General features: G+C 34.2%; 1 protein-coding gene across 7 annotated transcripts in view; it reads right to left on the bottom strand.

Moving 5' to 3' along the window:
* AKT3 (AKT serine/threonine kinase 3) overlaps positions 1–16,259 on the bottom strand; it is a 306,055-nt gene that overhangs the window by 124,088 nt on the left and 165,708 nt on the right. For all 7 annotated transcript variants that reach the window (XM_008694783.2, XM_040636074.1, XM_040636075.1 and 4 more), the window contains one exon: positions 6,490–6,634. In XM_008694783.2, the coding sequence (XP_008693005.1) occupies positions 6,490–6,634 (145 nt within the window). The remainder of the gene's footprint in view (positions 1–6,489; positions 6,635–16,259) is intronic.

Genomic DNA, 16,259 nt, shown 5'->3' on the forward strand with positions numbered 1-16,259 from the left:
TTTTGATATTGGTTGTCCACTAATGCCTTTTCCCCCCACTCAGCTTTTCATTTGTGTGGACTTGTCTCTTTTTTAAATGCCTTTACTACCATTTTAATGGGCTTTTAAACAGAAGGGGAGATAACAGGGTATGCTCAGTTTATCATCTTAAATTTAAATTCAGTTCAGAGGGCTTTATGAATAGCAAGTTAAGAATCTAGGTTTTATCCTAGAGATGATCAGAAGTTAGTGGAGACTTTTCTGCCATTTTATAACTGTAGTTTTTCCTGTTTACCACCCATCCGAAGTAAATGTCAAGAATGTCTCAAATCAATGATCTCAGCTTCCACGTTAAGAAACTGAACAAGAGCAAATTAAACTCAAGAGAAAGAGAAGAAAGGAAATAATAAAGATCAGAGCAGAAATCAATTTAAAAATTTTAAAAAGAAAAAAAAAGTAGAGGATAACATACTGGTTATGAACCAGGATAGCTGGTTCAACAAAAGGTATCAACCTCTAGCCAGATTGCTCAGGAAAATAAAGACAAAAGACGCCAATGACCAATGTCAGGAATGAAAGAGATGACAACACTACAGACTCTACAGACATTAAAATGATCACATGGGAATATTATAAACAGCTTTATGACCATAAAACCAACAATATATATTAAATGAATAAATCCCGTAAAAGCCTCACACTATCAAAACTCACTCAAACAGAAACAGGTAATGAATAGCCCTATGTCTACTAAGAAAATTGAATTTGTGGTCAAAAAGCTCTCAACATGGTGCACTGGGTGTTATACGCAACTAATGAATCATCGAACTTTACATCAAAAACCAGGGATGTACTGTATGGTGACTAACATAATATAATAAAAAAATATATGATTATAAAAAAACAACTCTCAACAAAGAAAACTCTACAGCCAGATGGTTTCATTGCTGAGTTCTATAAACGTTTAAGAACTGATGCTAATTCTATATAAACTCCTACAGAAAGTTGAGAAAAAGAGAAAAAAGAATACTTCCCAATTTATCCTATGAGCCCATTATTACCCTGATTATCAAAATCAGACGAAAACATTACAAGAAAACTATACACCAATATTCTTCATATACATATTTGTAAATTTCTAAAAATTTTAGAAACAAATGCCTATATTCACTTTCAACATTATCTGCTGCCTATAATTTTGAAAATTTTTCCAAACGTCAAGTTATAATGTCTTAACCATTCAACAGTATCTCCAGTTCAAAAGAAAAGTAGCGAAGGTATCAGTGAATATAAAAAAAGTACACTTATTAATTTAACTAAAAATCAAACATGTGGCACTAAATATACAGAATATAGTTAACAAGGTTAATGGCATTTGAATAGTTGATAGTATTAAGAAATTTTGTTTGCATTAATCGATTTTTAAAAACCAAGGAATACTGTATAACCACAACGCTGTCTGTGCTAGGTAGTCTCCAACAATGGCTGCCACTAGTCCCCGGACTCCCTGTATGCACATGCCATTCCTCCCATGAAGAGGCAGACTCAACTTTTCCTCTTCTTGGGCTAGCCTTGTGTCCTGCTTTAAACACAGAATATGATCAAAGCGATACTATGCCAGTTCCAGACCCAGCCTTTAAATCTGGAAGCTTATGCTTTCACCCTCTTGGAAAAGTCATAATTGAAAGCCAGTCTTCATGCCGTAAGGCAAGATACCATGTACAAGGGGCCTGGATGATGAGACCCCATATGCCAAGAGATCACATGGAGGCGAACCAAGAATCCAGAAACTTGAGAAAGGCTTTCTTGGATCTTCCAGACCAGTCTGTATGCTAACTGAATGCAAATGCTTAAGAGATCCAGCAGAAGTGCCTACACAAACCACAGAATCATGAGAAGTAATATATCCTTACTGTTTTAAGATGTTAAATTTGGGTAGTTTATTCCACGGCAATAACCAACTGAGAGACATCATTCTTATAACCAAGCTATGATGTTATTTTTTGCTCAAAGCTTCATTTGAACAGTACCCTCCTCAGTTTGTATCTAAATGCACTGGAAAATGATACTTGCTGTGTCCTATTATTAAATATCACAGAAATGGAAACTGAATTCTTAGAGATAAAAATCAGAAAGGAATTTATAAATTGCTTTGTGACATTTTCAGATGAAAAGCAATATGTAATTATAAAATATTACTACATTCCTTAAGGACTGCAATTCTTAGAGAAAAGGAGGTTTTAGAAAATGTAATAGCCTTATCTTTAAATTTCACAGCTTCTATCAGTTTGACTGTCAACCTCAAAAAAAGGGGATTTGCAAGGAAATTAATATTAGTAAAAGCATCCTATGTGAAAAAATCAGGAACAGATTTCGTATCTATTTTGACAAAACTTCAGAAAATTTGAAAAGTATCTTTGATACCAAATGCTCATGTTCAGCATGATACACACAGTAATTATCTACTCTTCACAAATGAAATATAACCCATTACAAAATGTTTCCCTCTTTTAGATGGTGTTAAGGGGAAAAGGACAGTAAGATTTTAATAAAAGATGAGAGCATGGATCCTCTGCAGAAAAATTAATCCTCTAAAACCCAATCCCCCAAATTTATTAAGTAAATATTTTACATAGTTTGATTCTTTCCCTCGCATAATCTCCAGCATGTCAATGAGGCTGTTTTAGGTTAGGAGATGCATGGGCATACATAACAAATGCTTAATAAATGTATTCAAATACACACTAGACTATAAGAAGGCGGCGAATTATGTAGTCCAAAATTTAGGTTAAAGAATATGAATATATAATTGTTAGATGAATACAAGAGACCTCTCAGCACATTTGGTCAACGAAGATAAATTCCACATACATTTACAATGTTAAGAGCTAAACCAAACAAAGTCCCATGGGGCACTAAGTAAAAAGGGGGGGCACTAAGTAAAAAGGGGGCCTCTCAAGAAATTCACCTCTTTGCCCAGCCAACCTCTATACCACTGATTAGGCTCCTTCTTTGGATAGGCAATGAGAAATCACAGGATTTCTGCAGGTCCCACTGAAACTTCTTCACTCTTTCTCCACATGGCCACCCATTAAATAACAAAACTCCAAGAACTGGAGCCAGACATAATGGGAAGGTAGCATGTACTGCTTATACTTTATACCAAGTCAGGAGATGATAAGTAGCTGCTCTCAGAGAGGCTTACGTTGGTCACTTAAAAATTAGGCAGAACTCTGACTCCCGTTCGGCTGTTGATCCTTTTATGCTGTGCTCCTTCACACACCTGACCCTAAAGAGACTGGCCACTTGGCAGACCAAGATTAGGCACTTCTGAGTCCTCTCGTCAAATTCCTTTGAAAGATCATCTTGTAGTTGAAACACAGAATAGCACATAAATCTGGTCTTTCCTTAAGAGATTTTTCACCCTGTGCAGCAGATATTGAGTAATACTCTACCACTACGAGAAGTGACCATCCTTCTGCCTGAGGCAAGAGAAAATAGCTAAGACAATTCTCAGCAGAGCTAACACAAGTAGTTCCTATGCCCCTCATCCTATTGCTCATTTTTCAAAAAGTGAACAAAGAGGAAAATGTACACTGTAAATTATAAAAAAGGCATTCTTATTTCAGAATATCTATGCTCACAGTCTGATATTAAAAATAATATGAACTTCTGCAATTCTTATGATACCTGATACACATAAAGGATGTAGTACTAGGGAACTAGGGAAGTGATAGCACTATTTTACCCTTTTTAACCAAGTTGTTAGGGCCATCACGAAAGAGTGGTACAGACGTTCTACCTTTTTTTACATTGTCATTTTAAAACGGTTTTATACTATCTCACTTAAAATGAAATGAAATAAGGGCGCCTGGGTGGCCCAGTTGCTTGAGTGTACGACTCTGGATTCCTGCTCAGGTCATGATCTCTGGGTTGTGAGATCGAGCCCTGAGTCAGGCTCCATGCTCGGCAGGGAGTCAGCCTGGGATTCTTCCTCTCCCTCTGCCCCTGTTCACGCGTTCCCTCTCTCTCTCTATCTCAATCGATCAATCAATACAATCTTTTTTTTAAATTTTTTAAAAAATGAAATGAAATAATAAAGAACAATGGAAATCAGATATAGGTCAAATAAAACAATGAATCCCCCTATTTTCAAAATACTTCTGACCATATCAATTTTTAATTTCTGAGACCCAGATTCAGTGAGAGATTTCTTAAAAGAATCTGTTTTAAAAACCTCACTTTCAATCACTCTTCTATAATATTAAAATTCTACTGATTTTCCAAGAGTATACCAACATAAAATGAAATTAACTGAAACACTAAGTACAACAGCTTGACATAAATATTTTGAGAAACCAAGTACAATCATAAGAGAATATCTGTATAATTTTGTTCTCTAATATAACTTGGTTGTGTAATGAGTAGAATAATTACAGAGATTATAAAGGCTCATAATATATCAATCAATAATAAGAAATAAGTCACTCACTGAAATTTTACAGTGTATAACTGAAAGTCCTTACATGTTTGAACAAGATTATTTAACTTATCTGAATGTCAGATGAATCACCTGCAAAATGGGATAATAATGGTACCTACACCTCATATGATTTTTGAGAGGATTAAATGAGATAATACATATAAGAGTACTGCTGAGAGGATAGCACAAAACAAACTTACAATAAACATTTACAAGTGATAATTAATGAAGGTGATGAATTCTAAGATAATCCACTGGTAACTGTGAAAAGAGGAAATTGCACTATGCTTTTATAGTGATTTATAACCAGCCTTAACAGAAAAATAGAATGCTCCGTACTTTGCATTTTTACATCTGTGAAAATGTTTGTCTCTCTTCATTCAAAATTTTTCTGGTAAGTAATTTCCATGTTCATTTCCAAATTTCTCATCCATCGGTAAGAATATTTCTAATTAGGGTATCATAAACTCCCCACTTTCCACCTGTAACCGCCTCGACAGCAACTTCTTACTACCAGTTATTAAGCAGAGTTTTAGGAATTCCAAGTACAAACAGTACGGCTGATATAGCTAGTACTGAATGGGGCAGTGTAGAATTCCAAGGACAAGATTCATTGGGACCTGATTTTAAATTTCTGACCACAGTCAGATTTTACATTCATTGTGTACATGTGCGCATACACATCTAAGAGAAGCTTTCTTATGTCTGAGTTGCTGAGCAAAGCTAGATTGTTTCTGTTTTTGTTTTTTGCAATGATCTGAAGAACAAGGGGGTGTTAAGTTGACTTAAAAGAGGAATTCATTTCAACTAACAAATAGAGGATAAATCTTTAATGAAGACACAAAGAGTTCTCAGACATTTGACCAAGATCAAGCATAGAATATTATTAAAATTAGAGCAGAGATTTGGGGTAAGAAGAGAGTAATTAACAGACTCTAGGTTGTAATGGTACAACTTCATCAAGTTCACACGTTTAGCACTTGGAAAAAGGAGGATTTGAACTCAAGCAGTCTAACTCCAAAGAGTTCTTAATCATTATGCTAAAACCAAATTACATGGGTAACTACATTAACAATTAGTGTTTTCCTACAAGGAGATTAAATCTACAATTCATTGTAACAAATATACTCTAACATGATAAATGGTATGTTCATTTACTTGAACACTTAGATCTTGAATCTTAAAATACCATTTCATATAAGGAACTTGCTTTTTAATTTTCTTTTTTTAAAAAGATTTATTCACTTATTTGAGAGAGAGAGAAAGAACAAGCAGGAGGAGAGGGAGAGGGATAGAAAGAATCTAAAGCAAACTCCCCGCTGAGTGCAGACCCAATGCGGGGCTCGATCCCAGGACCCTGAGATCATGACCTGAGCAGAAATCAAGAATCAGACACTTAAGCGACTGAGCCACCTAGGTGGCCAGCTTTTTAATTTTCTATAGCAATGATAAACATAATTTATAATTCCACCAATATATAAATTGGCATTTATTAATCTGGAGCACTCAAGGAAGGAGAAGTCTTTCCCCTCACTGGCTCAGGAGCAGCCATTAAAATAAAAAGCTCTTATTTCCCAGACTATTCACTTTCCTGCCGATATTAGTGAAGCTGGGGCGTCAGGTAAAAAGCACACCAGAACCATTTCTGCTTCTGCTTTGAGGGTACAAAATACCAAATGGAAAATGACCAAATCATTAAGGAAAACATCATTTCCAAGTTCTAAAATGGTATTAAAAACAGTAAGAGAAAAATGCAAATTATAAATCAGCACAATGGCACTTTAGTTGACAAGTACCTCCAAAGCCCTATCAGTGCTAAGTGCTGAACCATGAAAATAAGGTGACATTTTAATTATTTGGTCTTAAATAATGACAGGTATTTCAGATTTACTAGGATAAACACCACCCACACCTATATATTTGCATAACGTAAGATCATTGGCCAACACTTCTTGCAAATGGCAATTTTTAGCATATTTCTTCCATAACATATTGTGCTCAGTAGGGGATAAATTACTATTCTCTACCTTTCTTTTATGATGGGTTGTGGAAGCATCCATCTCTTCCTCCCCTATATTATCAATTTGTGAAGTTGGACTACAATTCATTCTCTCCTCTTCTTGTCTCTGAAGTCTGTCTGCTACAGCCTGAATAGCTTCTGTCCACTCTTCCCTATAAAAACAAGTACAGGTTCCCATTAATAAAGAATGGTAAATGATTCAAGTATTTCCCTTTTGTAAAATATGACATCAACACAAATAAAGTCTATTCCAGGATAATATACACATATACATTTAAACATATCCTCCCCCCTTTACTCAAAGGTGAAATTAATCCCCAAAACATTTAACATTATAGACCTTAACAACTGTAGGAGCACTTATTTAAGTGAAGAAAAAGAGAAGGAAAGGATTGTAAGAAAATTGAGTTAAAACCCTTTAAAAGTATAGTTAAATTTTATTGCCTATACACATCTTATCTATAAAGTAAATTGACCCCCAAAGCTTGCTGCCCCTTAAAAAACTTTTTTGTCTAGCCATTGTTAAGTTCATCACTGACATGGTTAAGATCTTTACTGTGGTCCAACAGTAGTTCCAAGAAAAGGTTTTCAAAGCCAAAACATTTTACTGTTCCCAAATCACAGATGAGTTAAAAAAAAAAAAAAAGTCATAGTTTGTAGGTAAGATAGTCTCAGGAGCACTGGTTGAAATTTGTATTATCAGATTAAGAATCATTCATTTCCACATAAATTTTTAAATCAGCATGTGTTTCTTAAAGTCTGTTAGAATTTTGAGTGGACTGTATTAAATCTATGGATCAATTTGGGGTAGATTACTATCTGAAAAAATTAAATTTTCCACTCCATAAACATGGTATAGTCTCCATTTATTTAGGTCTTTAAATTTCCCAATGCAATCTTCTGTGGCTTTCTGCGAAAACATCTTGCATATTTTAAACTTATTCAGAAGTAATTTATCTTTAAAAATTTATTTATTTTTCATTGAACTATAGTTGACATATAGTATTACACTAATTTCAGTTGTACAACATAAGTTATTCAACACATGCACTATAAAATGCTCACCACATAAATGCAATTACCCTCTGTCATCGTACACAGTTATTACAATATTATTAACTATTTATCTGCTATGCCGTATCTTACACCCCTGTGACTCACTTTCTGTAGATCTTCTTTGGAAAAATGTCTATTCAAGCCCTCTGCCCGTTTTTCAATCAGATTATTTGGGGGTTTTTTGGCATTGAGTTATAGGAGTTCTTTGTATATCTTGGATATTAACCCTTTCTCAGACAGGTCCTTTGTAACTATCTTCTCTCATTCAATAGGTTATCTTTTCGTATTGTTGACTGTTTCCTTTGTAAACGCATTTTAGTTTGATGCAGTTTCAATTGTTTATTTTTGCTTTTGTTGCCCTTGCCTTAGAAGACAGATCTAAAAAATACTGCTGAAACCACTGTCCAAAAGGTTACCACTTACATATTCTTTTAAGGGTTTTATCATTTCAGGTCTTATATTTAGGTATTTATTCTAGTTTGAGTTTATTTTTGTATACGATGTAAAAAAAAAAAGTTGTTCAGTTTCATTCTTTTGCATTAGCTGTCCAGTTTTCCCAACACACTTTACTGAAGAAACTGTCTTTCCCTATTGTATATTCTAGCATACTCTGTTGTAGATGAAATGACAGAATAAGTGTGGGTTTATTTCTGGGCTGTCCATTGTGTTCCATTTATCTGTGTGTCTGTTTTTGTGCCAGCACCATATTGTTTTGATTACCATAGCTTTGTATTACATCTTGAAAACTGGAATTGGGATACTACCAGTTTTGTTCTTCTTTCTCAAGGTTGTTTTTGCTATTCAGGGTCTTCCGTGGGTCCATAAAAATTTTAGTTCTATGAAAAAATTATTGATATTTTGATAGGGTTTGCAATGAATCTGTAGATTGCTTCAGGTAGAATGGTCATTTTCACCATATTAATTCTTCTAACCCATGAACATAGTATATCTTTCCAATTATTTGTATCATCTTCTATTTCTTTCCTCAGTGTCTTACAGTTTTCAGAGTGCAGGTTTTCACACCCTAGGTGAAATTTCTTTTTTAACCAATTGCAAATGGGACTGTTTTCTTAATTTCTCTTGTAAGTGCATAGAAATGCAACAGATTTCTATATGTTACTTTTGTATCCTGCCAATTTACTGAATTCATTTATTATTTCTAATAGTTTTCGTGGTCAAGTTTTAGGGTTTTCTATATATACTATCATTCACCTACAAAAAAGTGACAGTTTTACTTTCCCCTCGCCAGCTTGGATTCCTTTTATTTCTTTCTCTTGTCTGACTGCTGGGGCTAACAGCACCAGTACTGTTGATTAAAAGGGGCAAGAGTGGACATCCTTGTCTTGCTCCTGATCTTAGAGGAAAAGCTTGCAAATTTTCACCATTAGGTATGTTGTTAGCTGTGAGTTTATGGACTTTATTATGTTGATGTACATTCCCTCTATACCCATTTTGTTGAGAGTGAATGGATGTCATATTTTGTCAAATGCTTTTTCTGCCATCTATGGGGATGATCATATGATTTTTATCCTGCGTTTTGTTAATGTGCTGTATACAGTCACTGACTGTTTGTGGATATGAAACCATCCTTGTACCCATGGAATAAATCCTATTTGATCATGGGGAATGATCCTTTTAATGTACTTTGGATCTGGTTTGTTAACGTTTTGTGCCAATTTTGCATCTGTGTTCATCAGAGATATTGGCCTATAATTTTCTTTTTATAGTGTATTTGTCTGGTTTTGGAATCACAGTAATGCTGGCCTCATAGAATGAATTTAGAAGCAATCCTTGCTCTTTAATTTTCTAGAATAATTCGAGAAGAATAGGTATTAAGTCTTCTTTAAATGTTTGGCAGAATTTACCTATGAAGCCATCTGGTCCTGGACTTTTTTACTTACTGGGAGTTATTTGATCACTGATTCAATTCTATCATTACTAATTGGTCTGTTTAGATTTTCTATTTCTTCCTCTTTCAGTCTTGGAAGATTCTAGGCTTCGAGGAATTTATCCATTTCTTCTAGGCTGCCCAATTTATTGGCATATTATTTTTCATAGTAGTCACTTTTAACCCTTTGCATTTCTGTGGTGTCAGCTATAACTTTTCATTTCTGATTTTGAGTCCTGTCTTTTTTTGTTCTTTAAGAGTCTGGCTTTTATCAATTTTGTTTTGCTTTTCAACAAACTAGCTCTTAGTTCCATTCATCTTTTCTATTATTTTTTTAAGTCTCCATTTTACTTATTTCCACTCTGGTGTGATTACTTCCTTCCCTCTACTAACATTGGGTTTTGTTTGTTCTTCTTTTTCTAGTTCCTTAGGAGTAAGGTTAGATAGTTTGAGATTATTCTTGTTTTGTTGTTTTTTGGTAGGCCTGTATCATTGGCAATTTGCCTCTTACAACTGCCTTTGCTGGGCAGCAAAGATTTTGAACTGTTACGCTTCCATTTTCATTTGTCTGCATCTATGCTTTGATCTTCTGTGTTTTCTTCATTGACCCACTGGTTGTTCAGCACCATATTGTTTAACTCCACATGTTCATGGTTTTTTCCCAGTTTTTTTCTTGTAACTGATTTCTAGCTTCAAATTGTTGTGGTTGGAAAAGATGGTTGATATGATTTCAATTTCTTAAACTTACTAAGACTTGTTTAGTGGCTTACTATGTAATCTGTCTTGGAGAATGTTCCACGAGTACTTTTTGGATGTTTTTGGATGGAATGTTCTATATATATCTGTTAAGTCCGTCTGGTCTGATGTGTCATTCAAGCCACTATTTCCCTCTTTATTAATTTTTTTTCTGGATAATTTATCCATTGATGGAAATGGGGTGCCAAAATCCTTTCCTATTATGTTAATTTCTCCTTTTATGTCTGTTAATTTGCTTTATATGTTTATGTGCGCTTATGCTGGGTGCATAGAAATTTATAACCATTATATCCTCTCGTTGGCTTGATCCCTTCATTATTATGTAATGCCCATCTATGTCTCCTGTTACAGTCTTTGCTTGAAAGTCTATTTTGTCTGATAAGAGTATTGTTACCCCAGCTTTTTTTTTCTTTCATTTCCATTTGCACAGCGTCTGTTTTTTCAGCCCTTAGCTTTCAGTCTATATGAGTCTTAAGGTCTAAAGTGAGTCTCTTGTAGAAAACATATACTTGGGTCTTATTTTCTTTTTTCCTTATTCAGTCACGCTTTATCTTTTGATTGGAACTTTAAGTCCATTTACATTAAAAGTAATTATTGAAAGGGACGCACTTATTGCCATTTGTTGGCATATAACAACTGGCACGTAACCATTTTCTGGTTGTTTTGTAGTTCTTGCTTCCTTTCTTCTTCTTCCTCCCTTGTGAGTTTATGATTTTCTTGAGTGCTAAGCCTGGATTCTTTTCTCTTTAGGTTTTGTATCTAGTAAAGGTTTTTGGTTTGTGGTTCACATAAGGTTCACACATACTACCTATGTATATAGCAGTCTATTAAAGTTAATGTTCAATTAACTTAATCACATTCTAAAAGCACCGTATTTTTACTACCACTCTCTACATTTTTTGTGTTTGACTTCACATTTTACATCTTTATTTTGTATATCCATTAATTAATTATTGTAGATATAACAGATTTTACCACTTTCACCTCTTCATACTACTTTTATAAGTGACTGATCTACTACCTTTACCATATGTTTGCTTTTACCAGTGAAATTTTTCTTTAATAATTTTCTTAGTTCTCATTATGGCCTTTCTTTTCTTCTGAAAAAAGTCTCTTTACCATTTTTTATAAGGCCAGTTGAGTTGTAATAAGCTTTACTTTTATTTGTCTGGGAAACTCTTTTCTCTTTCCTTCTACTGTGAATGACAACCTTGCTGGGTAGAGTCCTCTTGGTTGTGGTTTTCTTCCTTTCATCACTTAGATTATATCATGCCACTCACTTCGGGCCTGCAAAGTTTCTGCTGAAAAATCAGCCAATAGACTTAAGGCATTTCCCTTTTATATAACTTGCTGCTTTTAAGATTATTTTTTATCTTTAATTTTTGACATTTTACTTATTATGTATGTGTCTTGACGTGGATCTCTTTGGGTTTATCTTGTTTAGGACTCTCTGTGCTTCCTGGATTTGGCTGTCTGTTTCCTTCTCCAGGTTAGAAAGTTTTCAGCTATTAGATCTTCAAAGAAGTTTTCTTCCCCCTTTTCTCTATCTTCTTCGAGAACCTTATAATGCAAATGTCACTAAGTCTGATGTTGTCCCTTACATATCTTCATGTTTTTAGATTCTTTTTACTCTTCGCTGTTCAGCTTGAGGGTCTTCCACTACTTTCAGGCTGTGTCTTTCAGGTTGCTGATCTGCTCTACAGCAACCTTTAGTCTGCTGTTATCTGGGTGGGAGGGGCAGGAGCAGCTCTGGAGGGACACCTGCCAGCGGAGGTCCACAGGGCAGGTGTCTGCAGCGCTAGCAAGGTAGAAGGAGAGTGTCAGAACTGGTGCCTTCCAGCATGAGGCCAACTATGTTGAAAGAGGTCCAGAAAAATGGCATCTGCCAATTCTTCCATTATTGGAGAAAGTTCCTACAGGTTTTTGATCCTCTAGCACAACCCTATAATTGGGCAATAAATCTCTCTCAAATATAACCCAGAAGCTTTCAAACTACTGCCTCTGTACTGGGTCTCAGAGGGAGTGATACTGTGCATAGACCCTTTAAGAGCATGATCTGTTATATATTGCTCTCCAACCTTCCTGGGGTTAAGACCCACTAATTTTCAAAGCTCCCGAGTTAAGCCCCATTGATTTTCAAAGCCAGAGGCTATGGAGGCTTGCCTTCCCAGTGCAAATCCCCAGGGCTGGGGTGCCCCATAGAAGTCCTCACAGAAGACCTCTGAACCTGTGATAGCCCTCCTGCTTATGGGTAAACGTGTCTGAAGTTTGGTTCCCAAGTTTTCTCTGTACCTCCTACTCTTCTTGATGTGGTTTTTAAAATATAGCTTTAGCCATGGAAGAGCTGTTCGGTAGTCTTCAAGTTTTTCTCAAAGTGAGTTATACTATACACAGTTGAGGCGATGCTGTCTGTGAGAGGAAGTGATCTCAGGATCTTCCTACTCTGCCATCTCCCTTGAACAAAATCAGTTGATTGTTTTCTTAGGATGTTTATTTCTTTGGCAGAATTCTTCACTTTCTTAGAGACCCCTCCCTGAGTTATCTATTCCTAAACTATTCTTTATGCTACTGTGGAGGCTTTAAAAATTTTTTTTAATTTTCTAGTTTTTCTTGGTAGTACTTACAAATAAAGTTGGTTTTGTATGTTGACCTTGTACCCTGAAGCCTTATTAAGTTGCACATGTCTACAAATAAGAGCAGTTTTACTTCTTCCTTTCCAATCTATTTGCCTTTTACCTGTTTTTCTTGCCTTATAATGCTCTATATCAGACCATTAGTAGAATGTTAAATAAAAGCGATGAGAGAAGACATTCTTACTCTGTTCCAGATCTTAGAGAGAAAGCACTGAAGCTTCTACCCTTGATTATCACATAAGCTGTAGGTTTTTTTATAGATAGGAAGTTGAGTAAGTTCCCTCCTAATCCTTGTCAGCTGAGTGTTTTAGTTATGAAAGGGTATTAAATTTTGGCAAATGCTTTTCCTGCATCTGTTGAGATGACCATGTAGTTTTTCTACTTTAACCTCTGAATATACTGAATTTAGTTTAATGATTTCAGATGATAATGCAACTGAATTCTTGGATATACTCCATTTGGTCATGATGTATTATTCTTTTTCCATATTTTTTGAATTTGTCAAAACTGTGTTAAGAAATTTTGCACTCATGTTCACAAGTATATTAGACTATAGTTCTACCTTCTTATGATAGCTTTGCCTGGTTTTTGAAACAGGAGTGCCCTTATAAAATAAGTTGGAAAGTGTTCTCTTCTCCATTATTTTCTGAAATAGACTGTAGGACTGGTAATATTTCTTTAAATATTTGACAGAACTCATCAGTGAGGCCATCTGGACATTGACAATGGCCATTCAAGTTTTCTAATGTTTTCTTGGGTTGATATATTTGTAATTTGTGTCTTCCCTTTCTTTTTTTTCTTTAACACTCTTCCAAGATGTTTTCCATTCTTTCAGTTTTTCTCAAATAATTCACTTTTATCATTATTTTTGTTTTCTATTTCACTGATTTTTGAGCCCTAATGTTTCCTCTTGATGTTTGCTTTGGGTTTACTTTACTTTATTTTAGTTTCTTAAAAAGAAAGCTTAGGTTATTGACTTAACTTTCTTCAAGTATAGGCATTTATTGTTATAAATTTCCCTCTAAGCACTCACAAATTTTTATATGCTTTATTTCCATTATCATTCATTTAAAAATGATTTTCTAATGGCTCCTGTGAATTTTGTTTTTGACTCAATGTTTTTTAAGAGGTATGCTGTTTAATTTCCAAATAGTTGGGAGTTTTTTGGGTTCTTATTCTTATTGATTTCTAAGCAATTCTACCAAAGCCAGAAACCATATTTTATATAATTTCAATCATGCTAACTATATTAAGAATTATTTATGATCCAGAATACGAGTTATCCTGGTGAATGTACTATGTGCATTTGAAAACAATGTGTATTCTCTCACTTTTGGGTGTAGTATTCTGTAAATATCAACTACATCAAGGCAGTTGACAGTGTTATTCTATGACTTTGCTGATTTTTTTGTCTAGCTGCTCTATCTCCTGCTGGGAAGAATTTAAAAATCTACAAATATGGTTGTGGGATTCTCTACTTTTCTCTGTTTAATTCTGTTATTGCATGCATACATATTCATGATTGTTCTAGCATCCATATCAATTGACCCTTTTATCATTATAAAGTGCCCTGGAACTCTCTAGAATATTATTTTATTTTGAAATCTGATACAGCAAATCTCTTCCTATGGTTATTTTTGCATGAAATATTTTTACTAATCCAATTATTTTCGACTTAACTATGTCTTTATACTCAAAGTGCATTTCTTACAGACAGCACATAAGTGGGCCTTATATTTTTAATTCTGAAACTCTCTCCCTTTCAACTGCAGTGTTTAACCCATTAGTATTTAATGCAATTATTTATATGGTTGCACATAAGTCTACCATTTTACTTTTTTCTATGTCTCGTCTCTTCTTTCTTTTTTCCTGCCAGTTTTTGTTTCATTATTTTAAATTTTCAGAATTCCATTTCACTTTTCCTGTTGGCTTCTCAGCCATTTTTTGCATATTTTTATATATAGCATTAACTTCACATAGTCAACCTCTATAATGTACTCTGGATTAATTTTTTATGATTCTATTTCTCCTCATATCAGCATTGTCATCATCATATGCTTGCTTTCCTTTTAGCAATTATCCTTGAAATCCTAACATTCATCCTCAACTTAGCAAAGTCTGATATATGTCCATACTTTTAAGTCTTCTAAGAAAATGCAGTGATGTCATAAGACATTAACTCCCATTTATCCCTCAACCTCAATTTATATATTATTTTAGATTTTTCATTCTTCATATAATTAAACCACAAAATTATTATTCATAAGGTCAATATTTGTTTGGTTTTATCAGCTTATTTACCATTTTGTTTTTCATTCCTTCCTATATCTCTTCTCCCATCTGGGATTATTTTTATTCTGTCTGAAGAATGTTGTAGGTATTTCCTTTTCTGCAAGTCTGCTGGTGAGAAATTCTATCAATTCTTAACTGAAGTTATTGAAATATTTGACTGAAATATTTTCATCTTACTTTCACTCCTGGAAAGCATTTTTGCTCATTAGCACTTATTTTCTTTCAGCACTTTGAGAATATCATTCCATTATCTCCAATTATCATTCCATCCCATATATTCCATGTCAACTATTTCTATTGATATCACCTTTTGGTCTAATTGATGCTCCTTTGAAGGCAACTTATCTTTTTTCTCTATCTGCTTTGAGGATTCTCCCACTGCCTTTGTTTTCAAAAGTCTAATGAGATTAAGAGGGTTTTCTTTGTATTTTTCCTGCATGGGATTTACAGGACTTCTTGAATATGTGGTTTGGTATCTTTAGCCATTTTAGAAATTTTTCAGCTGTTATCACTTCAAATACTTTCTGATCCATTCTTTCACTCTTCCATTTTGAGACTCCAATTATGTATATACATAAGACCTTCCCACTGCATTCCTTTAGTCTTACATTGCCTTCCTCTTTTTATTTTTCATCCTTATCTCCATGTTTCATTCTGCATATTCTGTTATAACCTATGTTTGAGTTCCTAATTTTCCCCAGAGTAAGACCTAATTTACAGTTAAAACCATCCACCAGTACTCATGACTTTAAATATCTTGTTTTTCAATTTTAGAATTCCAATATTATTCTTTTTTTATAATTTCTAGCTCTCTGATGAATTTCCTAGACTTAACTGTTATTTCCTTGAATATACTCATACAGAGTTCTTTTAATTTCTGTCTGATAACTCCATTATCTAGAGAGCCTATGAATCTGATTCAGTTGTCTGTTTTGTCTCTGTGGTTTATGAATCTTTGAATCTTCATGTACTTGTTTATTTTTTAATACATATCAAACAATGTATATTAAAATGTAAACAGATAATTGAGATTATTTATATTTGCTTTTAACACGTTCCAAGGAGACTAGCAAAAGTGGATCACATTAACCAAATTTAAGACCTGAAATAATTTAAAGCTAGACTTCGATCCTTAAAAGGTTAAGTCTAAAT

Source organism: Ursus maritimus, unplaced genomic scaffold (genome assembly GCF_017311325.1).
Source record: "Ursus maritimus isolate PB19 unplaced genomic scaffold, ASM1731132v1 scaffold_2, whole genome shotgun sequence".
In the NCBI taxonomy this organism is placed as follows: Eukaryota; Metazoa; Chordata; class Mammalia; order Carnivora; family Ursidae; genus Ursus; species Ursus maritimus.